Raw genomic sequence first — 27,701 nt, forward strand, 5'->3', positions numbered from 1 at the left:
GACACATGATCAAACCAGAACATGTTCCTTTCAGGTGCTGCCTCTTGTCCTGCAGCCTTGCTGGATTTCCTTCATTTAGGGAAGACTAAAACATGTTTTTCTTCAACTTTTTACGTTATCATATGCTGCAAAGTCATCACAATCTCATGTCAGGTATTCTGCTAAGTTAGAGTGCCATGGTGCATAGACCATTGGGCATGGTTTGATCTGGAAGGTGAAATTTACTTTGGTGCTTACAACGTTGCCCTGCTGTCACAAGTTAAGTGTATTTCTTGCTTCATTTTTGGTTTAGATTGGGTGAATCAGAGTTCTAACAGTATGGCAGAGTTCTGTTTTGTTTTTAATTGGGTGCTCATCATTGGAACCAAATCAAATGAGGAAATCCAATGCTATATCCTATTACCAAAGCTGAATAGAATAAACAGAGAATAGGGTTTAGATATTCACTGGTATCCTAAGATACAGGTTTTATGGTATAGCTTGCAACTTAGATATGTTTTATAATAACATACTAGTGAAACGCATGGTGTTACAAAATCAAAGCAGATGTATGTTGGTGTTTGCAATGTTTTCGAAATTTGAATATAAATGAATCCTAGGCAATAAGATTGTGAAAGTGGCATAGATTTTGGAATAGTTTGTGTTGTCTATAATTTCATGTCAACTGAACTGACAGTTGTGGAATCATCTGTACAGTACAGAAATGCTGGGGGGGGGAGGAGAAGAAACCTTTTCCCACGAATAAAACACATCTCTTTATTAATGGATGAATGTTGTCTAGTGAAGTCTTCCTTACAGGCTTTTAACTGCCTAGTTTCTCCCATAGGTTGAATTGAAAATAGTACTCCTTCAAAGTTTTGTAGTAATACCAAGATGTAAAATTCCCTACAAATAATAGGGAGTCAGTCCAATTTGTCATATTTACTCAAATGGTGGCATTTAAAAATGAGCAGGCCAGAATTTAGTTTATTTTTATACCTTTTAATATTAACTACTTAGAGTAAGATTTGAATAACAGAATTAACTGTCACTTTTAAAAGAAGAAGGGAATCAAGGATTCATAGTGTTATAAAATTTTATTGGAAACATCTTGCAAGGTGCAAGTGTCATGTCATAGCTGGGAATAATGGTTTGTTGTTATAGGGAATATTTTGAATGAAAATATTTATCTGTATAAAAATAGTTTTATTGACAGTTATTCTACAGAAAACTTGAAAGAATGGATATTTATCACAAATACTAGTAATTAGTTTTAAAATTTAACAGAAAATCACTTTACAAGGCAATATACCAGATTCATTTAATTTACTTGTGCCAACAGTATAATGTAATTAAATGACATTTGAGAACCTGCTCAATATCCCTCTGAATCCTCTCTAGTGACATATCATGTTTAGAGACCAGCAGAAGCAAAATGTAAGGAGAAGTGCAGATATATTTAATTTGCCTCTGAAATGGTGTGCACAAGCGAACTGAATGAAGTGTGCTGAATGAAACTTAAGCAGCTGTCAGAATAAAAGAAATGCTAAAAGCCAGTGAGCAATCCCTGCCTCAGGTAGCTGGGGCTCATGTACTATTCTGGTATAAAAGATGCTTTATGCTTGGGTCTCACTGACCTTGCCTCATTTACTACAGCTCTGTGGGTCCTCCTGCTGTGGTGCCTGTGATCCTAGGATCAGTGAGACGCCACAGTTAAGATGCCATGGTTCTGCACTGCATCTCAAGTGTGTGTGTGTCTAGCAGGACTCCCACCTGAAAGTATATCAGTAGAAGTTCAATTTGAATGATGTTGGTTTAGTTTTCAGAAGACACGTGACTGATATGATGCTTTTTAGATTAGGTTTTTGTTTGATGCAAATACTGACTTCTGTATTGGGAAATATTCCAAATTTTTTGCATAAATTCTATATATTCAAACCTGAAAAACTATTTAGTAGGATATTTAGGAAGGGTGGTCACTCTTGGGCATAATCCTAGCTAAAATAGCTAAACTCAAGATTTGCATTGGAGCGAATGTTCACAAATACAGTTTCAAAGCTCAGTTCCGTTGCAGTGTTTAGTGTAAGAAAGGCAAGATGAACTACTCAAAAATGTATTTGGGAAAGAAAAAGTAACAATGAATGGAAATAGCCTTTAGATGAGCAAAGAGAAATGTCAGATTAGAAAAGGCCAAATCCTTTCTGTGACTAATAAGGTCCTTGAGTGGTTTTGAAAAAATTGGGGAGCTATGGAGTCAAGGATTATCCAAACAATGTGTTTGTTAATTATTTAAAACTGGCTAACTAAGGGAAGGGATAACTTCTGCTGATACTAAGGGATTATTCAGTGTACAGGAAATAATACATTATAAACAAATTAACTATCAATCTCAGGTTTGATTTAGTACTAGATTTACATCTCAGATACAGTATGTAATTTTTTGTCATGTTCCTGAAGAATGCTCTTAGCAAAATATCTAGTGTTAAAAAGTGTGGTTCTCTTTTGCCCAATTTAACAAAAAAGTGTATCTAAGCTTTCAGTTGAAAATTGAGCTTTTATGTTTGAAACAGGGGAACCTGGAGCCAGGTGTTTGATAGTCATGTTAAGCACCATGACTGCCTTACTTATACTGCATTTTGCATGTTACATCTTACAAAATCTCTAATCTTGATAACACGTAGTCTGAGGTCTGAGAGGGCATACTTTATAGAGTTGCTTGAGAGCAGATGGCAATAAAGTGCTTGTGCCATTTTGCACTTCATAGGAATTTCAAAACTGAAGCATGGGAATTTTTTTCATTGGAAGTACTGCTCAGGCAATTCATTATTGTAGGTATTGGCCAAGTTTGAAACAAAATTTTTCATTTTGTTAGCATTAATACTTTGAAATGTTGAAAAATCATTTTTTCAGTGGAAGGCAGACTGTTTGAAGAAAAATGTTTTTCCTAGTAAGCAACAATTTTGGTGAAAATGGGTTACTCTCTTTAATGAAAATTACAAAATATTCTTTCCAAAATAAAATATATGTCTAGAGGGGACTTACACCTTCATTGAGTCCAGTCACCCGCTGTTACAATTTTCATGTTATTCTTTAACTTACTGTCAGTTACATTTTTTCACCTTTTACTGGGAATTTTTTTTTAGCAATTAAGAATCTCCTATGTCTAGCCTAAATTTACTCTGTGGATATTTTATACCCATTTATTTTGTCCACACTGTGGCTTATCTTAAATTTTCCCATCCCTAGTTATCTACTGCAGAAGTATTTATACATAGCAGATATCCCATCTCAGCCATCATTTTGCTAATCTATACCAGTCAAACTCTTTAAGACTCTCTTGGAGAGTAGGCTTTCCACTTCCCTAATGATTCTTCTGGCCCCTCTGCACCCGTTCCAGTTTCAATTAATCTTTCTTATATGTCTGTCCTTGTACATGCTATTCTAGATGTGATTTCATCAGTGCCTAGCACAACAACAATAACGTTTTCCTGATACTTTTCAGAAAGCATTCATCTTTCTTTTAGTGTTATTTAAAGAAAAGGATTATAAAGAAACCTGTTATTGAAGATTTTGGATTAAAAGTTGTCTTATACAAAATACTATGCTAAAACAAATGTATCATTTAATAAGAGCAATTACCATTTTAATCTTGAAAAGAAGGAAGGGTGCCGGCAAGTAAAGTTTTCAGCTAGAAATTAGTTGCTTTGTGTAGAAGGGATTAAAGCTGAAAGTTCAGTAAGGAGCTTCCATGTTGCATGATACACAAAGTAATAATGATGGTGCAAAGCCAATTAGTTTTTTGTTTGGTTTTTTTTTACCAATGAAAATACTGGAAATTAGATATGGTAATTTAGAATAGGTTTTACAGCATCCAAAATTAATTCTTTCGGAAAAATGGTCAGTGTGCTGTTATGAACTCCTCAGGGGAATCCTCCTCAGGATTAAAAACTATATTCAGTGAAACTATAAGGGTGAGATAAATGTGAGAGTAAATAACACTGCAGATACTGTAACGAGACCATGTAAATCAGTAGTAAACGCTAGACAAAACATCTAATGTGCTTTATATATTTTGACCAAATTTCAAAAATTATGACTTTAAAAGATTTAGATTAAATCTTGAGGCTTGAGCCTAATCTTTAAGGCCTGAAAAAATAAAGAAATAGTAACAAAATTGGAAATAGCAGTTTAGCTCAAGGAGAGATAAAGGTATGTTACTTCAGAAGTAGGGGAAGACCATACACGTACTGAATGGCATAGCAGACTGGTTTAGGAGTATTATAGCTTTCTCATAATGCAGTATTTTCTGTTATGATCTGAGTAACAATGTAAAGATGACACTCAACTGGGAAGAATGGAAAAACTTAAGAGTTCCAGAAGGGGCAAGTTGACACATAGCATTTAATTCAGTTCCCAGAAGAACAAGTGTGATGGGCTGTACAGAGTGCATGATTTCATTTTATGGTTGGGCTGAATTATCATTTTACCAGTACCAAAATGTGAAGGTCTTTCCTTGCCTCATGTGGAGTAAATCATCTTCCCTTTCTTTCCCCCAAACAAAATCAAACTTGGGGGTAAGAGACTGATAAAAGATAATTAATATTTGTCCATATTTTTGATAGTTCCCTCTCTTTCCCCAAAGCCACTGAGCCTGTGTATCCTTCTTTAAATGTTTTGTTTGAAGTCTCTTTTCATCTAAGGGTCTTGTGGGGCTATGAATTAAGACTTTCAAGTCTGTACAACTAATACAGATCAGCTATTTTTTATTATTATTTTCTCTTGTTATCACTTCTTGCTTGTTCATTTACTTCCTTCAAGTCTCCTGTACTCAGTGTAGTGTCTAATGACCTTTTATAGCACCAGTCTACTCATCAGGGTCTTCAGAATAATTATTCTCAGGAGTCACAGAACTTGAAGCATGCATGGCATAATTCCTTTTCTCTCTCTCTCTCTTTGCTGTCATCATGTAAAATTATATTCCCACATCACTATTTAGCATCTGGTTTCATTTCTCAAAATGTATCTGGTAATCTTCTATTCTTTACGAGGTTGCTTATCTGTGTGATAATCCTTCATCAAAGTCTTTATAAAAGCTGAAGTATATTTGAATAAAGTTTGCCGAAACTTTTGATAGATGAGTTAAGTGCATTAGGAAAGGAAAGCGTTACTAGTATGCTACACACTAGTTTTCTGTATGCGTATATAAGACCTGTAAATCAGAATCAGAAAGAGAATTGCTTATTCTTGATTATTGTGCGCATTAGCAAGCAACTTATTAAATGGATATAGTCTCTTACAATGATTCTCCTTTATCTCATGTAGAAGTGATCTATTGTATGAGAAGTGTCTGAATTCAAGTTAGTTCAGAGCTACATTGGAGTGGAAGGTAAAGTTTTTCAAAGCGTACTATGGTGAAAAACCCCCACCTACCTCTAACAACAGCAAAAATAATTCTATTCAGTATAGGGTGTAACTAGGACTTTTGTCTTTTTTTTTTTCCCTTTTCTTCTTTATTCCCCAGCGACATAGTGGTATTACCCCAGGAGAACTAGTAGTTTTGTGTTTTGAATCAGACACAACAGGCAGTAGCATCCAAGACTCACAGTTGGATAAGCTAATTCCACCAACTAACCTCTCTTGTTAGCTGAGTAGGAACCCTTTCCAAATGAAATCTTCTTCAAACCCTAATGGGTATGAAATGATTTTGTTTCAAGGAACATCTACTAAACAAAAAATTGAAAAAAAATCTCAACCATCTCTATTAGTAACTGCCGTCAGTGTGTGTATGTTTGTGTGATGGTATCTATATGTATTTATGCTAGTTTCTCTAGACTAACTTCTGCACTGTAATCCCAGGAATGTTGGAAATGTTGAGTTATTCTTTAGATATCTCCCATTAAATAAATGTTATTAAGTCTGCTTAAAGATTTAGATATTCCTTGCTGTTCCTTGAGTGGCTTGTAGAATAAGGCCTGCTGCTGTAAAAATCTTTAGCTACATGTGCACACTGTGAATTTAGGATAACATCTGAGGATTTAGTTTCTGGTTTTGGTACCTCAGAGAAAAAAAGTCTATTGTCTGGCACTTTACATACCTGATAATTTTAAGTTTGCAATGTAAGGAGCAAGAATATGCTGTGTAAAGTAGTACCTTAAGCAGAATGTGCGGACATACTAGCTTTGAAACTTTTGATAAGAATATTAAGTGTCACAAGGATGCTCAGATGCTATCATGTTTTTCTTGCTACTGGTCTAATACAGGTATGCTGGCATGATGCTGTTCATTTTTTTAAATAAAAAAAAAATTAGTTAAAAAATGTTATTCTAAACAAAGATTAAAATATCATACATCTGCATTCTTGAAAACCTGCATGACCCTGTGTTTTTATTTTCTAAGAAATGGATATAGAGCATTCTGTAGATTTATCCTACCAGTTTAAGGAAGCAGTAGGTTAAGCAGGGATGTGTGGATAGTCAGGGATCCATCTCAGTCAGAATGCCTAGAATATGTTTCTTTACAAGAGCCTTTGACGTATTTATAGTTTATCAAATTTCTTATGGTTTACTGTGCATTCTCTTCTACTAATCGGTAATTGAGATAGATCTTGTTATCAAGTGCTAAGTAGCAGGATCATACTGTCAGAGTTGAAGCATCTTGTGTAAGAATATGCTTGATGGTGTAAAAGGAAGAAAATAAACTTCTGAAAGCTGTGTTTGGAATAAATGGAAGGCTAGTCTAAATGACAGAAGATGAACTAGTCTTACTAAAGCTGATCTCTACCTCTATTTTTTCCATTAAGGACAAAGTGGCCAAGTAACTTCATACTAAAAATATAATCAAAGATAATCCAAGTTATATTATGTGGTATTAGTAACCCCTTTATACAGGATATGGGGGTTTTGCACAGTTATTGTAAATTATTGAATTCAGTTTCCTTATAAATGGTTATAATTTTTCAAACTGTTATTCATCAGAGGTAAGGATTTACTGTTTAATTTACTCTGAACTTACTCTGTGAGGAAAAAGTGTGGACAAGGCTATAGACAAAGGACTAAATCTCAAGTCCTTTTACATATTTTTTTTTTTTTTTTTTTTTTTTATACACAGACTCTTTTTACTCACCAGGAACTTTCCCAAATACAAATGAATTAACAGTCTAGGATTTAGATCACCTATGATTTCATCTTACCTCTGGACAGTCTGAATTCATGAAAGGTTTGTTAAACTGCAGGTTTTCACACTTACATAAAAAATTATCTCCTCACATCTCAGAGCTGTTGACTTTCCAGGAACTATTATTTAAGTTTGTGGGAGCTAAATAATTTGCTTTACATTTGCGAAGATATTTTCCAGGACTGAATTAGTGAAATAATCTTCCAGGACGGAAATACTGTCATCCGTAATATTGTACAACAGTTCTATTGAATTGTGTGAAATGTTCTTATTCATCCCCATCTTGGTAATTGAAATGACAGATTTCGGTCTTATAATTATCCAGTTTATGTCTATTAATGTAAGAAGGTCCAAATGAAGACAAAGTAAAAGCCCATGTAGCCCGGTATGCTATCTCAGACTACAGCTAATTGTGAATGCTATGGGAAGGGTAAGGTAAGAGCATGAGCTGTTAGCGTGACTCCCCAGAATATTCTCCTGGTATCCAGTAAATTGTAGTTGAATTCTTGGCCAAGAGGTAATTTTTATGTGTTGCCTTTGAATGAACTTTTCTTCTGCAAGTATGTTTGGTCACTTTTTGATCCTCTGTAAGCTTTTAAAAATTTCTAATGTGCTTATTAAACATTAGCCACTTATGTTATTTAGTTTGTTCTAAACCTATTTCCATCTAGTTTGATTTGTTGTTCTCTTGTTCTTGTACTGGTAGACTGGAAAAAAAATTCCTATTTTCCATGCCTCTTACGATTTTCTGACCCTCTATTATATTTCAACTCAGTTGTCCCTTTCCTAGTTTGAATGGTTATAGTTTATTTAGTTGCTTCTTGTGCAGAGGCCATTCCACCTACTGACCATAAAAATTTTCCAGCAGACTTCTCACTCTTCATGGGTTTGGGGGAAGGAAGAGGATTACTGTGAATGTTTGTGCCTTTGGCAATTTGTTGCTCACTGTCTTTTTTTGTTTGGGCCCGTATCTTTCTGCATATAACCACACAGAGGGTATACTTCTTCATATTTTTGTCACATGGACACAACTTTAGCTTTTTGTAGGATTCCTTCATAGCTGTACATTCAATTTTTTCAACACTAAAGGGTGCTGAATGCAATGTGAATATTTACCCAAGCATCTCAAATTTTGAAATCTGCATCAATATATGGATGTTAAGGCAGGAAAAAACATCTTGTCTAACTAACTACTTCATGAGCCAAGATGCAGAATTTCACCTTGAAGAATTTGAGCTCCAAAGGAGTATAGATGAATCTCAGTCATTTTCATAGGGATTAATATTACTATTAATTTCTCTGCAGTTTTGAATAGATATAGGTACAGTCTAGATTGATAGTACTTTTTTGTTATATCTGAATTTGACTTGTCAGTGTCAAACATAATATGAAGTGCTGTGAAGACATAATCAGGCCTGGGTAGGTCACCCATTGCTCAACAATTACTCTATCAGCTAAATACAAAGAAAGGCCTCAAAAAAGAATTTTTTCTTGCCTTGTTTAGCTTAGTTGATAAACTGTCTCACAGGAAGCTTAGACCCATAATAGAGGAAAAGAAGACACATGGGCAATGGTTAATAAGAAAATAATTTTTCATGGTGGCTGAGATGAATTTGCAAAGGTGTGGCAAAGAACCTTTGGGAGGAAAGTGCTTTTTTTTTTTAATTTTTTTTTTTAGTTACCCTAAGTATACAATATACTGCATAGTGGATTTTCTATAAAGTGGTTGTTACAACAGAGCTGGCAGTTTACAGTACGTTGCAGATGCATACTTAATAAACTTGCAATTCACCAGCTAATGTTCATTTGACAGGTATGATTCTTGTCATAATTAATTCATTGAAATAAATAACTCAGAAATGCTGCCTTTTCGTGGTGGTTCTGGTTTCTGTCATTTTCATCATGAAAAATATCATGAGCCGTTTATTATATTTCTCATTATTTCCTTTTTATGCTTTTTAAAGTGCCTGAGAGTAAAAGAGGAGAGGAAATTACCCTTAATTTACTGGGTTTTTTTAGTTGCCAAATATACAAGCTTGTTGCCATGGAGATCAGTGCACAACTCGGATGCTTGACTCACTGCTGGTAAAGGGAGCACCTTAATGGATTATCGGGTGAATGTTTGACTATATTAAATAGCTAAATAAACTACAGGGATTAGAACACATTTATTTTAGGATGCAAGGGAAGTTACTGATACCCCAACACCTACTCTCAGATTCCACTAAGTACTTGTAAAAGACATACAGCTTTTCATTCTCTGCTCCTGTTTCATGTCATATTTTATTAGTACCACAAAAGAACACATACCAATTATAGCCCTTAGAGAAGTGCACTGTAAAACCGAATTGAAAAGCTAATATAAATATGAACTCAAAGCTGCATGCGCTGTGGCACTTAAAGAGCAGGAACTGAGCCTGGATTGCAATGCAGAAGTGATTTTAAGTGGTATAAAAGTATCATTTCTTTTTATGTTTACAGCAGAAGAATAGATTCTTGCTACTGACTGAGCATCTCAGAGGCAGGATGGAGATCTCTTCCTTGCATTTTTCAGCTCCTGTAGCTGATTCAGGGCTCCTGGTGCTGACCGTTGCAGTGAGAGAACTGAGGGACTGATAGCAAGGCTCTTTTAAGGTTTTTTAACTGGAAGTGTCCCCTAATGGTTCTCCAGTTATGAGCTAATCTCACTTTCTCTTTCCTTACATTGTGGAGATTCTTACTGAGCAGCTCATATACAGACCTGAGAAGGGAAGAAAGTCCAGCTGTGCTACTTCTTCCTTCCAGTTAATTGCAGAGGCTAATTACTTGCACCACGAGAAAATATCATAGTGAGAGAGTGGCTGCAGGGATATAACGTTCTCTGTTGTATGAGTGAGACCTGGGACATTTACATGACTTCTCTCCCACACTCATCTCCTTATATAAAGAGCTATTATACTTTGCCTTATAGATACATTACATCACAGAGGCTTAACGTATTTTATCTGTGTAACACTTAATCTTCTGTCTTTTATCTGGGCCTTCTGAACATATTTTAATCCAATTTCCCTGGGAAGCATAATGTAGGGAAGGAAGTGATCTCACTTCATGTTAACTATGAGTAGTGCAGGCTGAGTGAATTTGGATGGCTGAGATGTTCATGTTCACAGGGACTGTAGTTGTGACTCTCTTTTGCATACCCTAGGAAGGGGAGGGGACGTTCACTATCCTTTCCAACTAGACTATCCGTGCACTGATTTTAAAAGAGAAATCATATCAGAGCTGTTGTTATTGGGAATTATATTTTCATCTTTTATTGCCAGGAAAATTTCTCTATCTAATCACATTATGAGGTTATATTCCTCATCCTGCTAATTGGCACCATATTCAGAAGTTCTGTCACTTTGTCCTTATCTTCCCTCCTCAGTGTGTCTCTAATGTGGATGAGTAAGCTGAGTTATGTGCTGTAGTGCTTGGCTGTATCACAGTTCAGTGGTTTTACCACATCTATTTTCTTTGAATGCAAAAGGTTAATTTCATTTCAGTGTAGATTAAATCTGGATAGTGACCTTTACAACTGGAAAAACAGATAGAATCATAGTTTAATTAACCTCCCAACCAGGATACATATTTGAAACATAGTCAAGAAACCATATGTTTTAAATACTACTAGGAGCCACATAGGAATAGTGTGGATCATTGATATCCAGAAACATTAATGTTGTCCAGAATTAGGTGAAAGGAAAAGTTTATTACTGAAGTGGTGAAGCATACAGGTGAGCTTGGAAAGAACTAAGGTAAACTGAAATTGGAATATTGAAATTACGTCTTCATACTTTGTCTTTATTGTGAAATGAGAACAGCAAAAAGATACTGAAATCATCTGCTTCTCTATTGACATTTTCCCCAACCTGTCCTCTTTTCCAGCTTGCTATGGTAGCATTCCACAGCCCTTCCAAGTTAAAACACAAACAAGTTCTGTGGAATTAGATTGTGTACTATTTTAAGAGAAACTAAACTCTAGAAGCAAGTAAAAGGGGGAAAAAAAAAAAAAAGATTTAATCCCTTTACATTGTCTTTGCTTGATCACTCAGCATTTGTAATCAGTAAAATGCTTAATAAAAAAATCAGGACTGAAAATTGAATCCGTAATCCTTTCTCTGAGGCTCTTCTCTAATAATTTCTTCTCTAGACTCTCGGGTTGTGAAAGCCCTGTTTTGCTTGTTTATAGCAGTAATTGGCAAGAGTACTCTTTCTGTATGAGGGGAAAAAATTCAGTTGGAGCTAAAGATGTTTTTTTAGATCTAAAAGATAATCACCTGAATACAATCTGCATTTTTTTAGCTGTATAAACCGATGTTTGCCAGAGTTGGGAGGCCTGGTTCCCAAAAATCTGGAAGATAATGTGTTGCTGAGGATGTTCTATGAGCATCATATTACAAAGTGTGGACCACCACCTGAGATGAATGAGCCAAATATTCAGTGGACCTGGTTCCAGTTGACACTGCATAAGACACCAGTTAAATACCTGCTTCAGATACAGCTGGCAGAATGTTGTTTATTGTCTTAAAATAGTATAACTGTACTTGAAGTCCTTTCCAACATGGACTGCTGGAAATCTGAAAGTGCACCGAAGACTAAAAATCTAGAGCATTTATCACATTGAAGACCTACTGCAGTGAAATGAAAGGAAGTGTGGTATCTATTTAGAAAATGACAAGTGATTTGTGTGTAGTGTTATTTCACATTACGTGTTGTGACTAAGAAAAGCAGGATTCCTCGGTGAGAAAGCACAGAAAAGAACATAATGGAATCACACATGCCTCATTGTTGCCTGCAGTAATGGAAAAAATGCAAAGCGTACGGTATTAACTGATACCTAAGACAGTAATTAAAATGTTTCATGAATAAGAGACTAGATAATTTCAGTGGTGTTTTTAATAGCTAGAGCCTTTGAAGACAGACACACGTAAATGCATAGAATATTGTGTGCAAATACTCGAGTCAATTACAGTGTCAGGATGTTACTCCCAACACATTAGTTTAAATTCTATGCAGTAATTAACAGATATGAATAAAATAAATATACTCTATTCTATATTCTGGTAAGTAGTTATTTATAGCCACTCTGGGAAAGTTTGAATTATTGTCTGTCCTAATTATGCCAAGGACTTTTTTTTTATTAGGCATGAAGGTCTAACTGGGAGGAATTAACAACTGCCTACAATGTCTTTGCATTATAGCTAATCAGAAGATATCTTGGCAGAGGCGCTTCTTGTATTTTGGCTTTATTTTTCTCTTCATTCATTTATTAGTCACATCTGGAATCAGAAATTGTGCTCTCAACAGTAAAATCTTTCCTTGCCTAAGCTAGGGTAGCATTTTCTCTTCCCCAGGACAGTCTCCTCATTATCTGTTTTCCCCAAACTTCCTCCTTGCCCCCTCAGTGTTCCTCTTTCCATCCGAGAGTTTTCTGTTATAACACAAAATCTGCTAAGAAGGAGTAATCACTAAATGATGTGCTGTACGTGTCCATCTCTCAACACATCTTAGAGACTGAATATGTAGGTCATGTCTCTTTGGGAATAAAAGACCTGTAGAAGGCTTCCATCATGAATATGTATGACTTGCTGGGCAAGTCTGCTAAGAAACAGGTGTATGGTGTATACTGTGTCCCACACTTCTTTTTACTTGCATTATTTTAAGTGGAAAATAGGATCAGGATTTAGCCTTTTGATTAAACATTAGGGTAGCTATAAAGAAAAAACAAAAAAACCTTTTGTGTAATAGTTTCCCTCCATCCCCTGACTGAATAAATGAATATATAGCAATAGGTAGGCTTGTGAGTTCTAAGAATAAGCCCAATTTAATTGTAATTTCTACAGCATCCTTTCTCTAATTAATATACTGAATATGTCAGAAAGCAGAGAGAAAAAAAAAAAAAGAAATTGTGGCCTGGATCCTGAACCTTGCTGTCCTAAAATATTCCAGATGTAACTGAAACAAGGATCTAGTCTTTGTCATGGAAGCTCTTCAAAGGATTGGAGTAAAAGATACATTTCTGGGTTTGTGCAGTAATATACTGCTATTAAATTATGAGAAGACTCAGCAACTTTAGAGATGCGAATCAGACAAAGCTTACCTGTAAACAAAAGTGATTGCTTCTGTAATAAAGATCTGTGACAGCATAGATGAAAACTTCACAGTAGGAAAGTTTGTATTACCTTGGTGGTGGCTGCCATCATTTATGAAGAATGGTGATCACTGGATCAAGTACATAGAAATAAGATTTGAATTAACTTCAGTGTTAATTCTAAAGCAGAGAAGTGGCTGTAGATACGTGTTTTAACTTGAAGCTGTCTTTCCTCCAAATTTTCTACACCTATTATTGTGAATAAATATATCACTACATGAACTTTCACATAGACCTTCATTGAAAATAATTTTTATAGGAATTCTGTCATTCAAGCACTAAAGTTTATATTTTGCTTTGATGTTTAAAGAGGGAGGAGTTGCAATGTTCAAATTTATGTTGAAAATTACAAACTACATAATGACTAAACTAATGGGTAGATAATTAAATTCAACAGTAAGCCCAAAACTGTTTAATTATTCATTAACATCAGTTAATCTAGCAATAAGATGAATTTGGGGATCTCCAGAAGAGGTAGGAAAGATACTGATGAATGTATCTGTGGAATCTATGCACATCTCGGATTCAGCTGGCATAAAATTCCTTCATGTCCTTACATTTGTTATTTTCAACTTGTGATTGTAAGGTTTCACACATGCTAAGCCCCTAGCACTAAGAGTTATGGGCCTTTGAATCTGGGCCTGCTGGTACAGAATTAAATTATTCAGCTGGTAACAGTTCTGATTTTTCAGCTGCATCCAGCAATAGCAACCCTGACTACCAGGGTTCAACATAAATTCTCTTAATCTTACTCTTAGATAATGTCAGTATTTTCTGTGAGCTCTACTATTCTGCTTACATTTCTGTTATGCACATGGAGATCTTTGACATACAGATTTGCTGCATATCAGAAGCTAGGCATATAGTCAAACAGTGTTGTTCTTTGTCCAGTTCTGTTTCCATTATTTTTTTCTTAGCATTATTACTTACCACTTAGGACTTATGGTCAAGAACTTAATTATTTATAGTTTTGCTCCTATTCTTGTTGCAGTTGGAGATCAGTGGGTTTAGGCTGAATAATGAATAAAATTGGCCAATAAAGGTGGCACCTGTACTTTAAAAGATTTGAATGCTTGGATATCCTTTAGAGGACTGGGGAAAATGCTATTTCCTTTCATTTTCCCTTTTACTCAGAGGAGTTTGAGTTAAAGGGATACTGAAGACTTAAACTTGTAATCAGCTAAAAGGTATAAAAATGATAATATTTGAACATACAGCACATAATCAAGTAATGTTTTATAGCTCTATTGTAATTGAGGCACTTTGACATTGTGTACTTAATTAATCTTTTGTCCTTTGATAAATATTTGGCTGTTAGACAAGTACTCAGCCACCCAGAGTCTTTCATCTCTGGTACTAATTGACTGGAATCCAGCAGGTCACAATAACTGGCAGACAACAAAGTGACCTCTGAGTTCTGGCTTCTGAAACAAGTTAGTTTGTCTTTTCAATTAAAAAATCTGCATGTAGTTATACTTAACAAAGAGAAAACTGAATGCATATCATACTATGAATTAAAAATCTGATTACGTGGTCCACAGACTACGTCTACTTTCTTGTAAAAAAAAATTCCTATCCATTACTCCTTACAACTATTGGACAAAATTTGTATGCTGACCACCAAGAGTATTCTTACAAGAGAGGATCATTGTAGAGACCAGATATTTGGGGAAACATCCCGAAGGATGAGGAATGTCACTCATAAGAGAAAAATAAAGAGCATTCAAACTGATAATTGAACAAACATTGATTGGAGTTCAACATGGTGATGAAAAGACCAAGTCTTCTCTTTAGACTCACTGAAAGTCTTATGGAGAAGCAAAGTTACATGATGTACTGCGAGCTTTGGAAAATAAATATAGTGGCTAGTGTACTAAAGTTCTATCAAGCTGTACCAGATAGAATGAAAAAACAAATCTTTATTGATCAAGGATAGAAATGCTGAAATACATTATCTGTAAATAATAGTAAAGTGTAAATGATAGAACCATTTGATTTAAGAGTGCTGCACTGAAATTTATTGTGTTGCATTTCTGTTCATCATAGAAGAGAGACAAAATAATAATTTGATGTCATAGTGAGGAGGATTCTATTTCACTTTCTTGCTCTGTGTGTCAAACCCATTTCGGGAGGGTAACACAGTGTGAAAATAAGTGATAATTAAATAGTTGGCTTATTTCATATTTGAAACCGAGATGTACGGTGACATGTATGTGTCACACCTATGTAGAAGTAATAAAAGAAAGCTGAACTAACAGTCATATATTAGCAAAACAGATTGACAAAGTAAAGCCTGTAGACTGTTTGGTGCATTTGTATTTTAGTAAAAAAAAAAAAAAAAAAAAAAAGTGGTGCTTGCCTTCATTTCCTATAGCTGAGTAATGCCAAGAAAAAAAAGTATAAAAATAACATTTGCAATTTTCCAAGGTAGGGTATCAACAACACCCAAACATAAAATCTCCCATAGCATGTCTCCAGTAATAAATGAATGTAAATCAAGTGTTAGCGCAATCATGCAGGTTGGTTTTAATTGCCAGGAAATTTAGACATTAGCAACCAAGTAGCAGAAGGTGGTTTTGACATGTGGAAATCTATCACAAATTATATTGCTACCTGTTATAACTAAAGTGCTCTGATTAATGTCGTGAGATGGTAGAAATTAAACAGGCTGTAGTTAGACATTGATACAATAATAATAAAAAGCTCTGTATTTTTGCTGAAGAGAATTGTCTTGGCAAATAGCAGTGGAAAACAAAAACATTAGTAAGATGTTTGTAGGCCAAGATTTGTTTCTAAATGTGACAGGTCTTCTACAGACACTGTGTGTCAGAGAAGTTAGAGCCTTGTATTGAGTGTCAATATGCGCACAGTTCTCTGGTGGAAAACTAACAGTAATGAATTCATGCAATTACTCTCCCTCTGTAGGTTACTCTTTTGACTCTAAAGAACTAGCTCTTTTAAATGCCTGTATGCATAGGGAAAATTTTACTATTTATGTAGCTCCATATTTTGACACAACAGGGATAACATTTTCCCATGTTTACTTTTCATGCCATCTCTTCCTTTGTATTTGCCTTTTTCTGTTTTTATTTATTTATTTTTGTAATCTTTTCTTCAGTTGTAATTAATAGTATCCCTCTTTGCATTTTTTCATTTAATTCCATTTGTGAATAGTATTCCATCCATCTTGATCATACCAAGGTGTGTCATTAGAGTACAGACTAGCAGCTTGCTGATTTTTAAATTATAGTCTTCCTATGCTTTTTCCCTGTGACTTTTTAATAAGAAGGTAATGGCAAGTTTCACTTGTCCAATGTCTAACTTTGCAGCTTTTAATTTTTAACTGTGTGGTCAGCTTTGGATAAAGACAGGCATCACTTGTATCTTGTTAGAAAAGTACTACTAGGAACCATCATTTTGGCAGCTTTTTTCTTTTTCTTCCCCCCACCTCAGGTATCAACTGAAGAGCAAAGGCAGCTAATTACAGTATATTTTTCATGCAGTGTTATGCTTGATGCTTGCTGTTCACCAAACAGCTACTGAGTCGACAAGGACAGACACTATTTTAGATGTGTATTTTTGCATAATAAGAGGGATTTAGAATACCTAATCATAGAGAACAACCTTGGATTAAATGCTTGTGATTTTTCTTAAGGATAAAGTAAGCAAAAGGGTAAATGAATCCTCGTTAGTTTGAAAAAATAATCCTGACATTGTCAATCAGCTGATGAATTCAGTGGATGAAACTGGAGGTGTATGGAAACTTCACATCTACTTAAAAAATGAAACTGGTCATGTGAAATTACATTTTGTTAAAGTATGTTAACCTAGAGACTGGCTAGGATATTGGCGTCCATAGTTTCTGATGGATAATGTCATTTGGAAACGAGTTGGGTGATATAACACTGGTTTCTTTTCATAAAGAAGAGCACCATGAACTTCTCTGCCAGTGGGTGCAATCTGCTGTATTGCCCTAGATCAAGGAGGCAGAAAGATCCACTGGCACCAGGCTGTTGCCGCACAACAGTGTATTGCTTATTGCCCAAGTCTATCCTGAGCAACATATACATTTAATCTCCTAGTAGAGGTAAGTGGAGAGATTTATCAAAAATGTGATGCATTGTATTGAACAATGCAAAACACTGGTATTTCTTATTCATACTTGTTTCTACGAATCCCCTCAATTCTGTTTGGTGTTTTAATAATTTGATGCTTGGACATAGAAACATATCATACTTCAAGACAGGGTGTGATAGCATCTTGTCTGCTTCAGATATAGTTTCCAAAGTATGTTCTATTGCTGAAGCATATGTATGCAATTTGTGATATATTTGATACACTGGAACTTCATAAAATAGCTAATATTGGAAACTTCCCCTGTGGTAACTTGTTCAAGTGCTCAAACGTTGAGTCATACGTGGCTGGGGCTGGATTGTTGCACTGCATTTTGTTGACTTGGATGAGGCAGTATGTAATCTGCAGCAGGAAAATGAGGAAGATGGTTCTTTGATCAGATCAAGATTTGTTCGAGTTCTTTTCTTGCGTTCAATGCGGGAAAGGACGTGATCTCCTTCAGCCTCTGAACTGAATCAAATGGCTCCTCTTGGTCTGCAGGTGCAGAAGGAAGTTAGAGCCACTTCCAACCCTCAGTTCCTGGTTATCTTAATTGCAGTAGGAACAAGTTCACTTTGCTCCTAGAAAGCAGGAGGTACTAATGAGCAGGACCCTTTGACTGCTGTGTATGGCTGCTTTGTTGTAAGACTCTTGCTCACCCTGGTATGTTGATCTTCTGAAATCCTGGCCTTTTTTATTTTCAGTTTTGTTCCTTTAACCTCATTCTCATTAGTATTAGGCATTACCAGAAATAATTTTCCAATAAAAGCTTCTGGCTAGCTTCTCATCTCACAATCAGTCAAGGGCAGCTACGTGACACACATTGTCTGTTTACTGGTTTGTGTTGAACTTATTTCCAACTTCATGGTTATTTCATTTGTAATTTTGGCCAGGATTTCTAGGGACTTTTCACTTTTGCTAAGTATGGTATAACAAATAAAATCTGGCTCTTTATGTGAGCTGTTGAAGAAATTGCACTTATGTCAGGCGAGTGTTTAGTATGTGCTGTTTTCTGACTGTATTCTGTGCACACCTGTGCTGCGTTGCAAGGTTAGTTCGATGCTGGATTTTTTTTTTAAATGCAATGGTGTGTTTATTCCCATTTTTAAAACAGTTTTGACCTTGTACGTCTGTGCAATACAGAGAAAATAACTGAATGTTGTAACATGGAAGTTGCCCATGTAATTGCAGGTAGAAGCATCACTGTGAAACCCTTATATTGTAACAGCAAGCATGCTATTGACTCATCTTGGCCTGTGATGGAAATTGCTCTGAGCGTCATTAAACTGTAATTAGCATTTTCAACTCAAAAGGGTGGTTGATCTGATTCTGATATATTTATCATGCTTATTAGCAGCTTATGCTAAAAAAAAAGCTGCTACACTGAGTCCAGCAAGATGGATGTGGAGAAAGACAGTATAAGATATGAGAGGAAAGGACCCTAGCCCACTAGAGGTACCAGTGCAAGAAGCAGCTATAAGTAACAGTGATACATCTGTGCCACGCAGTTGGTGGCATTGTAGATTTCTGTTCAGAGGAAAAAATGGTGAAGAAGAAAATAACTTCCTAAAACATTTAACTCCAAACCTTATTGCAGTGAAAGTACCAATGTGCAATTATTATGCGCTGCAGATCTGGCCACAAAGATACCAGAGTTGCAAAATAAGTAACAGGGCATATGACAAGTAAAGCACCTGTACATTAATCTTATGTAAGGTTACCCAAGAGTCCACTAATAGGGAGGTTCCTTGATGATTGCTATCTACTCTTCTACCCACATATAAATATGGAAAATATGCAACTTCTAGGTTAATAAAACTAACTTCTTTATGTCACACTGGATTATGTAGTCTGTTTCCACAGTCAGAATGGCATGTTTGAAATGCTTCAGCATCCTCAGAAGGTTTGTTTGTGATAATCAGCTGGTTTTGCACAGCTGTGCTTTACAGTAGAGACCTTCAGTTTGTTTAGATTTACCTTCTCCACAGGCTTTTTGCCTAGTGACCTTGCAGGTGATTTGACATGAATGTTGAACTTCTTAGAGAAGTTAAAATTTACTAGAATGGCAAGCTATTTGTTTACAAAGAAGGGACATAGATTTTCTTACATTTTTAAATATGGACTTAACTACTAATAATTTTATAGTTGGTGATTTAGTGGTATGATTCATTTATAAGAGGAGTTATATGGCTAACTGTTGAATATTTGAAAGTACGAAAAAATTAGATAAAATATGTAAGAGCACAGAAAATAATTCCATGAATAATAAAAGATAACTGTCAATTCATGATGAACAGCTTTCTCAGTATTATTTTAGGGCTAAAATCTGCTTTGAGTTCCTCCCAGGACTCAAATTCCCCACATCAAAGCTAGTTAGAAATTGCCGGTTCCTCTGAAAGCTGTTAGGATGCTATCACCAGCAAGTGATTTCCCCCTGCCCCTCCTTTCCATAGAGAAAAGGCTGTCCAAGTCCCAGCTGGCCAAGAGGCAGGTTTTATGCTCTGTCAGTTGTAACATTGTCATTATCTTCTTGGTATAAATAGTCATAAATGAATATGTATATACTTGTATTTGTTTTAATAATTTAGAGCCCCAACATGAGAAACTGTGAAATAGCTCTTGAACAATGTAAGAGTAGCCGCACTGTGAGAGACACTGTTATCCTGGCTCTGGCCATGTCCAGTAGCAGATAACTAGGAAAAGAATGACTGCATTTACATAACTATACATATAAATACATTCATAGAAAAATAGATGAATTTAGATGTTTTATTTATACATATAGATGTGATATAGTCTATAAGGATAATATAAACCATACATATTGTACTACATGTATTTTGTTGATATTTTGTTTAGTTTAATTAATAGTTATATGTTGTTATTATTTTAATTAAGGGGTGCATCTACATCACAGTCTTTAGTATTCCTAGCAGACTTTTCATCTGTGAGTTGGCACTTTGAACCCAGATGTTCTTTGGTATTGAAAACATTCTGTGTTCCACAGTAAAATTATGCATGATGCCCAGTAATTACACTGTGTGTTTATGTCTTAGTTAATTATGGGCATTGGAGTTTTTGTTTATCAGTTAAAGCAAATGTTGCCTGTTCGTGGTTTTGTCTTTCCATTTTCATGTTAAGCTATTGAAATAAGCATATCAAGTCCACACATCAATTTTAATGATGTTAATTCCCGCTCTTTAGATTTCCAGTGACTGACATTGCTAGTTGAGATCATCTACATATCTGATAGCTCAGGTTGTGAAGTGAAAGCGGTTTCTGTTCCTATTCAAAATTCCAGAAGTGAAAAAGTGCTGAAAGGAGGCTCCTGTGCGGATGCAATGAGGGAGTACTAGGTGGAAGGGGACTTTAGGCAAGCAAAACCACATTTGTTTGGCTTGTGTTGTGCTTATATTTATGTCCTGGTTTCAGGTGGGATAGAGTTAATTGTCTTCTTAGTAGCTGGTACAGTGCTATTGTATTGGGTTTGTGTGGCAAGGTTTTGGTAGCAGGGGACGGGGGGCTTACAGGGGTGGCTTCAGTGAGAAGCTGCTGGAAGCTTCCCCTGTGTCCGACAGAGCCAATGCCAGCCGGCTCTGAGACGGACCCACCACCAGCCAAGGCCAAGCCAATCACCGACAGCGGTAGTGTCTCTGTGATAACATATTTAAGAAGAGAAAAAGTTGTGCTGCACACAGCAACAGCAGCTGGAGAGAGGAGTGAGAACATGTAAGAGAAACAGCCCTGCAGACACCAAGGTCAGTGAAGAAGGAGGGGGAGGAGGTGCTCCAGGCGCCGGAGCAGAGATTCCCCTGCAGCCCGTGGTGAAGACCATGGTGAGGCAGGCTGTCCCCCTGCAGCCCATGGAGGTCCACAGTGGAGCAGATATCCACCTACAGCCTGGGGAGGACCCCACACCAGAGCAGGTGGGTGCCCAAAGGAGGCTGTGACCCCGTGGGAAGCCCACGCTGGAGCAGGTTTTCTGGCAGGACCTGCGGATCTGTGGAGAGAGGAGCCCACGGAGCAGGTTTTCTGGCAGGACTTGTGACCCTGTGGGGACCCACGCTGGAGCAGTCTGTGCCTGAAGGACTGCACCCTATGGAAGGGACCCATGCTGGAGCAGTTCGTGAAGAACTGCAGCCCGTGGGAAGGACCCATGCTGGAGAAGTTCCATGGAGAACCATCTCCCATGGGAGGGACCCTGCAGTGGAGCAGGGGAAGAGTGTGAGGAGTCCTCCCCTGAGGAGGAAGGAGCGGCAGAGACAACGTGTGATGAACTGACCGTAACCCCCATTCCCCATCCCCATGCACCGCTGCGGGGGTAGGTAGAGAATCCAGGAGTGAAGTTGTGCTCGGGAAGAAGGGACGGGTGGAGGGAAGGTGTTTTGAGATTTGGTTTTATTTCTCATTACCCTACCCTGGTTGACTGGTAATAAATTGAGTAAATATTCCCCAAGTCGAGTCTGTTTTGCCCGTGACGGTAATTGGTGAGTGATCTCTCCCTGTCCTTATCTCGACCTACAAGCCCTTTGTTATATTTTCTCTTCCCTGTCCAGCTGAGGGAGGGCAGGGGAAGTGATAGAACAGCTTTGGTGGGCACCTGGCACCCAGCCAGGGTCAACCCACCACAGCTATGTTTTTGAGTTAGGTATGAGAAGAATGTTGATAACACGGATGTTTTCAGTTGTTGCTAAGTAGCGTTTAGTCTAAAGTCAAGGATTTTTCAGCTTCTCATGCCCAGCCAGCAAGAAGACTGGAGGGGCACAAGAATCTGGGAGGGGACACAGCCAGGGCAGCTGACCCAAACTGGCCAAAGGGGTATTCCATACCATGGGACGTCACATCTAGTATATAAACGGGGGGAGTGGGGGCGGGGAATCGCTGCTCGGGGACTAACTGGGCGTCAATTGGTGGGTGGTGAGCAATTGCATTGTGCATCACTTGTATATTGTAGTCCTTTAATTATTACTGTTGTCATTTTATTAGTGTTATCATTATTATTTTCTTCTTTGCTGTTCTATTAAACCGTTTTTATCCTAACCCACAAGTTTTACTTCTTTTCCCAATTTTCTCCCCCATCCCACTGGGGGGGGGGGGGGGGGGGGGGGGGGGGGGGGCAGGGAGTGAGTGAGCAGCTGCGTGGTGCTTAGTTGCTGGCTGGGGTTAAACCACAACAATTTAGGAGACATTTATTTTTGTGATATGTTTTTATATGACTTCTTGAAGAAAATCTGTTGTTGCAATCATGTTTAGAATTCTAAGCCTGAGGACTGTGCGCAGGTGTGTGAAGCAGCACATTGCACCACTGGGATGCAAAGGTTAGAGCCCGCAGAAAAGAAAACAAAGGCAAAACATTTTGTGCAAAGGGTTTTTGAGGGGGTGGGTTGGGTGTATGTGTGTGACAGAAATTGTGGCTTAATATTCTCCTGTGAGCTGTGATACTGTGATTAGTTCTTGATGGTTTCGTGCTCTCTCCAGAGAGATGCAGTGCAATCCTTTAGCAAGCTGGCTGGCTCAGCCCAAGTGATGCTCAGAGTCAGAGCAGAGCAAGGGGCAGCTAAACGACAGAAACCTGACAAATGGATTAGTTAGTTTAAAATGCGATTTGCTACCCAGCAAGACTTAAAATCATTAACCGTGTGTATGAATATTTAGTGTGAGTCAGAAAGCAACCAGCTAATCTACCACTTGCCTCTTTAGAATGAGAGCCTGAACTGTTCACAGCAGTATTTTAGGAATTTGCTATTACTACCCTGTTCCTCTACCCAGCCAGAGTTTTATTCTCTTGCTTTAATAAAAAATCTGTTTGTTAGCAATGTAAGCCACATTTGCATGTTGGGAAAAACTGTATCTTTAAGCATCAGAAAGTTTAATGGGCTTAAAATTAAACTGGTCACAGCACATGATATCAGTTCAAAAACCCGGTCTTGTGCTGAAATGAAATTTTAGGAGGTAGTTTACTGTCACAAAAAGAGGGATTTTGAAATTATTTTCTTTTTAATTATTTTAATTCCTTATTACATACAGAGTTGTTGTCTTGGTATGATGTGGTGGGACAGGTGCATATAACACTCCTCCCAAAGCAGTTTCATGAACATGTCATAATCTGAAATTTTGTGGCATTATTTCTCTTTTGTCTTCCTCCCAGAATTTATACTGAGGGCTGAATTGCATTTTCAGTGATACGCCTGTAAGTGATCTTGGTAAAACTGAATTCTTAGGAAATTTACAAACACAGGCTGATTTTTCTTGATATTCCAGTGGAATAGTTACAGGAACTTGTTTCTGCGCAATCACGGTTTTGAAGAGATACCTGATGAGTGTTTGCAGGATGTAACACAAGATAGAAGGGTTGACATATTGGTGGTACAGGATGTCTAGAAATAAGGAGAGGCATTTCAGTGTGGACTGCATAATACAACATAGAACCCGAAAAGCTTGTACCTGTCATGGCTAGGAGGAGTCTTGGAAGGCGTTGTTTAGCTCTTTTGTTGACTGGAGGAAAAGACCATTTGAGAATTTTAGCAAGAGAGCTCTCTAAATATTTTTTTTTTCACTTTGCTCAAGGGCCAGAACTCTGTATGTGTAAATTTAGAAAACTATGTCAGAGAGGTCAAGAACCCTCATTACAGACATTAAATAATTCCTGCTGAGAAGTCTTAATTCTAAAAGGTGAATGCTACTTTCTTTGAAATAATCTGATTGGAAGGACATGATAAGACGTTTCCTTGATGCACAAAAATATTTATAGATGTGTGAACATATATTTCTTTGGATATAACCTTTCAAATGTAAATTAATATTGCATGTGTGGAAAAAAGTCTTTTTATTAGTGTTTAGCAAGCTTGTAGGAAAGAAGTTCTTCAATAAAGATAGTTCCTCTTCACTTACAGTAAGAAAAGGAATCATTATTCTTAACAACATGAGTACTTTGTAAACATAAACTATTAAAATAGAAGCACACAGACATCCTTTAAGGACGCATTTCAAAAGAAAATTTTGCCATAACTTTTCTGTTCTGTTCTGTCTTTGTATGAACAGTCATGCAAGTTCAATGTGAACTTGAATGACGAATTCTGTCTTCGATTTATGTACGGTTATTTAGTGCAACATTTTGTTTTTTATTTATATGCTCTTCAGGATAAATCACCATGAAATACCCGAACTTGGAAATTATGGTTAAATTTATTTATTTATTCATTTTTCCAAAAGCTGTAGAGCCAGCACTCTTTCTCTCAACTTAGACCATTCAGTGTATGAGCTAGTACTTTGCAGAGTGTGGATGCCAGGAGTTTTCAGTTAGAGAGTCAGGAGCTTGTTGTAACTGAAGTGAAGGAGATATGTGCCATAGTGAAGAATGGATCATGTAAAAAGCCTAGAGAGCTGTAGTCAGGAAACAGATTTTGAAAATGAATCTTGGATGACAGATTGTTAAAAGAAAGGAAGTTAGAATTCCAGAGTTCACTACACTGTCAGAAAAACCAAAATATTTATTCGGTTGAAATGGTGGAGGATAAAGGTCGCATGCTTTTAGGAGGGAGTTTCTCAGCTATGATCCCATTCATAATTTCTAACCACAAAAGGGGAATTACTTTCATGGATCCATAACTTCTATTATTTTGAGGTCAAAGCAGAGCTTCTCTCAATGTTGACCGAGAATATCCAAAGTGTATTTTCTATGGATATAAATGAAGACATCCAAAAATGTATATATTTAATGTTATCTAGAAAGGATAAGCAATTATTAATTTATTACCAAAGCTACAGTGGATAATATATCACAGAAGTAATATCTGAATCATGGAATACTTCAGGTCAGAAGGAATCATCTGGTTCACTACCCTGTTCAAAGTGGGGCCAACCTCAAGGACAAGATGTAATAAATAAGTATATAACTTGAATAATGATTTTTTTTAATTCTTCCTAATAAACTCTGACACACAAACCTGAAGGTGGTTAAGTCCTGAGAATTAGCTGGTATGGTAGAATAAAGTGGAGAATGATGTATGGTCAGGGAGTTCAGTGGTGCTGGTTTTTTGAGGGCAAGAGTCCGTTGTGCTACTCAGTGCTACGAAGACAAAGTAAAAAGAGAGATAGTTCAGTATATTAATATTTGCAGTGCAAAAAATTGATGGTGCTGAGGGTTGGAACAAAAACATAAGCTACCTACAGTCTGAAGGAAGAGAGATACGGTAGGTATACAAAACAAGTAGGTTTGAAACTATTTTTCATATGGGTGTGCTTACTGGGGTTGAGACTGAAGCAGCTTTTTTCATATAAAAATGGCAAAGTGTTTTTTCTTAAATGTTTGCTGACAAATTGCCTAAGGGCTTTTTTTGGTCGTTTTTGCCACTGCAAAACTGTTCTGTGCTACAAATTATTGGGGAAATACTAATTTCTAGACTAGACATGCACATTAAGGGAGTAGGAAATTTAGCCTTTTTTAACTGGCAGCTTCTGTATTTTTCTGTAGTTCCTTAAATGAAGGATGAGGAGAGGTGGGTCATAGTCAAATTGAAAGCCTTTTGTGAACACGTGTGCATGTGTCTGCCTGCCACAGTGATGCATGCATTGCAAATTAAGCTGCACAGGTAAAAGGACTACTTTGGATTTTGTATTCCTCTTCCCCAAGTAGGTTATCTAACAAACTTGCACAAATGGTATCTAGTTCAACCCCTTCTAGGTGAAAGTGAATCTTGTTTATATGAATATTTCACCTGAGTGTTTGAGCCTACATTCTCAGTGCTGAGAAAAATATTTCCATGATCTCCTTAAAATATGTGCATTTACCAAGGGGATGAGCACTGTTTCTGAAATATCTTTTAACTTTTCAGTGTAAATGAAGTTGAATCTATTGCTGAGATAGTGTAAATACTGGACAAATTATTGAACCACTGCTTCACTTCCTCCTTTGGAATACCAGAAAAAAAAAAAAAAGTGCTATAAAAATGTAGCTATTCAACGTATACTTTATTAACGGATTACAGACTATGGTGTTGGTTTGTGTGTATGTGGTTTTTGCATGAGCAAGAGGGAATGGAGGGGTAGATGTTAAATTGAACTACTTCTATGACTGGTTACAATTTGTTGTTTTGAGAACATCTGGCCAGGAAGTCAGCTACTACTGTTCTAATTTTCCTGAAAGGATGAATTCAACTATTTGAGCAGGGATGTGTGTAGTGTAACTAGGTGGATTTTATTATTTGTCATTAAACTTTCCTCTTCACACAAGAGTACCAGTTTTCATGAGAAGCTGTGATGATACAGTAATCTTTCACTCAAAATATTGTTAAAAACCCCTGCAAATTGAACCAACAGTAATTAAGTGCTAACATTAATTTCTTCCAGAACTTTTTTCAGCTTTTACTGATGTAATTCACATGAATATTGTAATGGTTTATTTGGTGAGCTGTCTTCCATTGTACAGTCAGTAGCCAAACTGAAGAAAAATAGAGGAAGAGAAACTGTACTCAAAGTCACAAAAAGAGTACAATTTCTTCTTAGGTAGAATTCAAATGACATAACTTTTTTCATCTTTTAATTTTGTTTTCCAGAATGACAAATCCCCAGGGCGTTCCACAAGTCGATCAAGTAACATTTCAAAGGTATGTGAAATCTATTTCCTTTGTATAGAATTTAAAGAAAACTAAGTTTATCAAATACAATACAGTACTTTACTCCATTTAACCATATATGCATATTCCGATGTTTTCTTTATAAACATCAGATTTTAAGGTTTTGCTGCCTGACATTATGGTTACCATGTTAAATCCATCTTAAAGGATAAATATACAATTAGTCATTACTGTAACATGCATAATAATAAGTAAACAACACTTGCAATTTTTTCACCTGCTTTCCACAACTGCTTAATGTCACATTAACACTTTAGCTTAAGATAGAATTACTGCTTGCTGTTTCTCCCCCTGCCCTACACAAATAACAACAGCTGTAATGTGTAAAGCTGTGAATGTTTCATCGTTTTGGACTGAATTCTTAATTCCTTTTACAGGGATTTATAGTTCACTGAAGCCATGACTTTATATCTAGATGCTTTTTAGTTTCTAGGAAACAGAGAAGGGAAACTTTAGGAAAAGGCAAAATGTGATTTGTACTGGAGTTCTTTGGTTTTAACCCCCTTTTTTCTGTATTTTTGGTTCAGATGTGGCTGAAATCTATGCCAAAAAGCCAGGATATACAGGAGGTAAAAGACAAAAAACTCAATAATTGTTTGAATCCCAGCCTAAACATCTGCCATGTATTA

At 36.6% G+C, this 27,701-nt stretch overlaps 1 protein-coding gene across 7 annotated transcripts in view; it reads left to right on the top strand.

Moving 5' to 3' along the window:
• The window catches only part of MARCHF1 (membrane associated ring-CH-type finger 1), a 257,681-nt gene that overhangs the window by 176,922 nt on the left and 53,058 nt on the right, over positions 1-27,701 (top strand). For all 7 annotated transcript variants that reach the window (XM_030022495.1, XM_030022223.1, XM_030022661.1 and 4 more), the window contains one exon: positions 26,992-27,042. In XM_030022495.1, the coding sequence (XP_029878355.1) occupies positions 26,992-27,042 (51 nt within the window). The remainder of the gene's footprint in view (positions 1-26,991; positions 27,043-27,701) is intronic.

Source organism: Aquila chrysaetos, chromosome 1 (genome assembly GCF_900496995.4).
Source record: "Aquila chrysaetos chrysaetos chromosome 1, bAquChr1.4, whole genome shotgun sequence".
NCBI classification, from domain to species: domain Eukaryota; kingdom Metazoa; phylum Chordata; class Aves; order Accipitriformes; family Accipitridae; genus Aquila; species Aquila chrysaetos.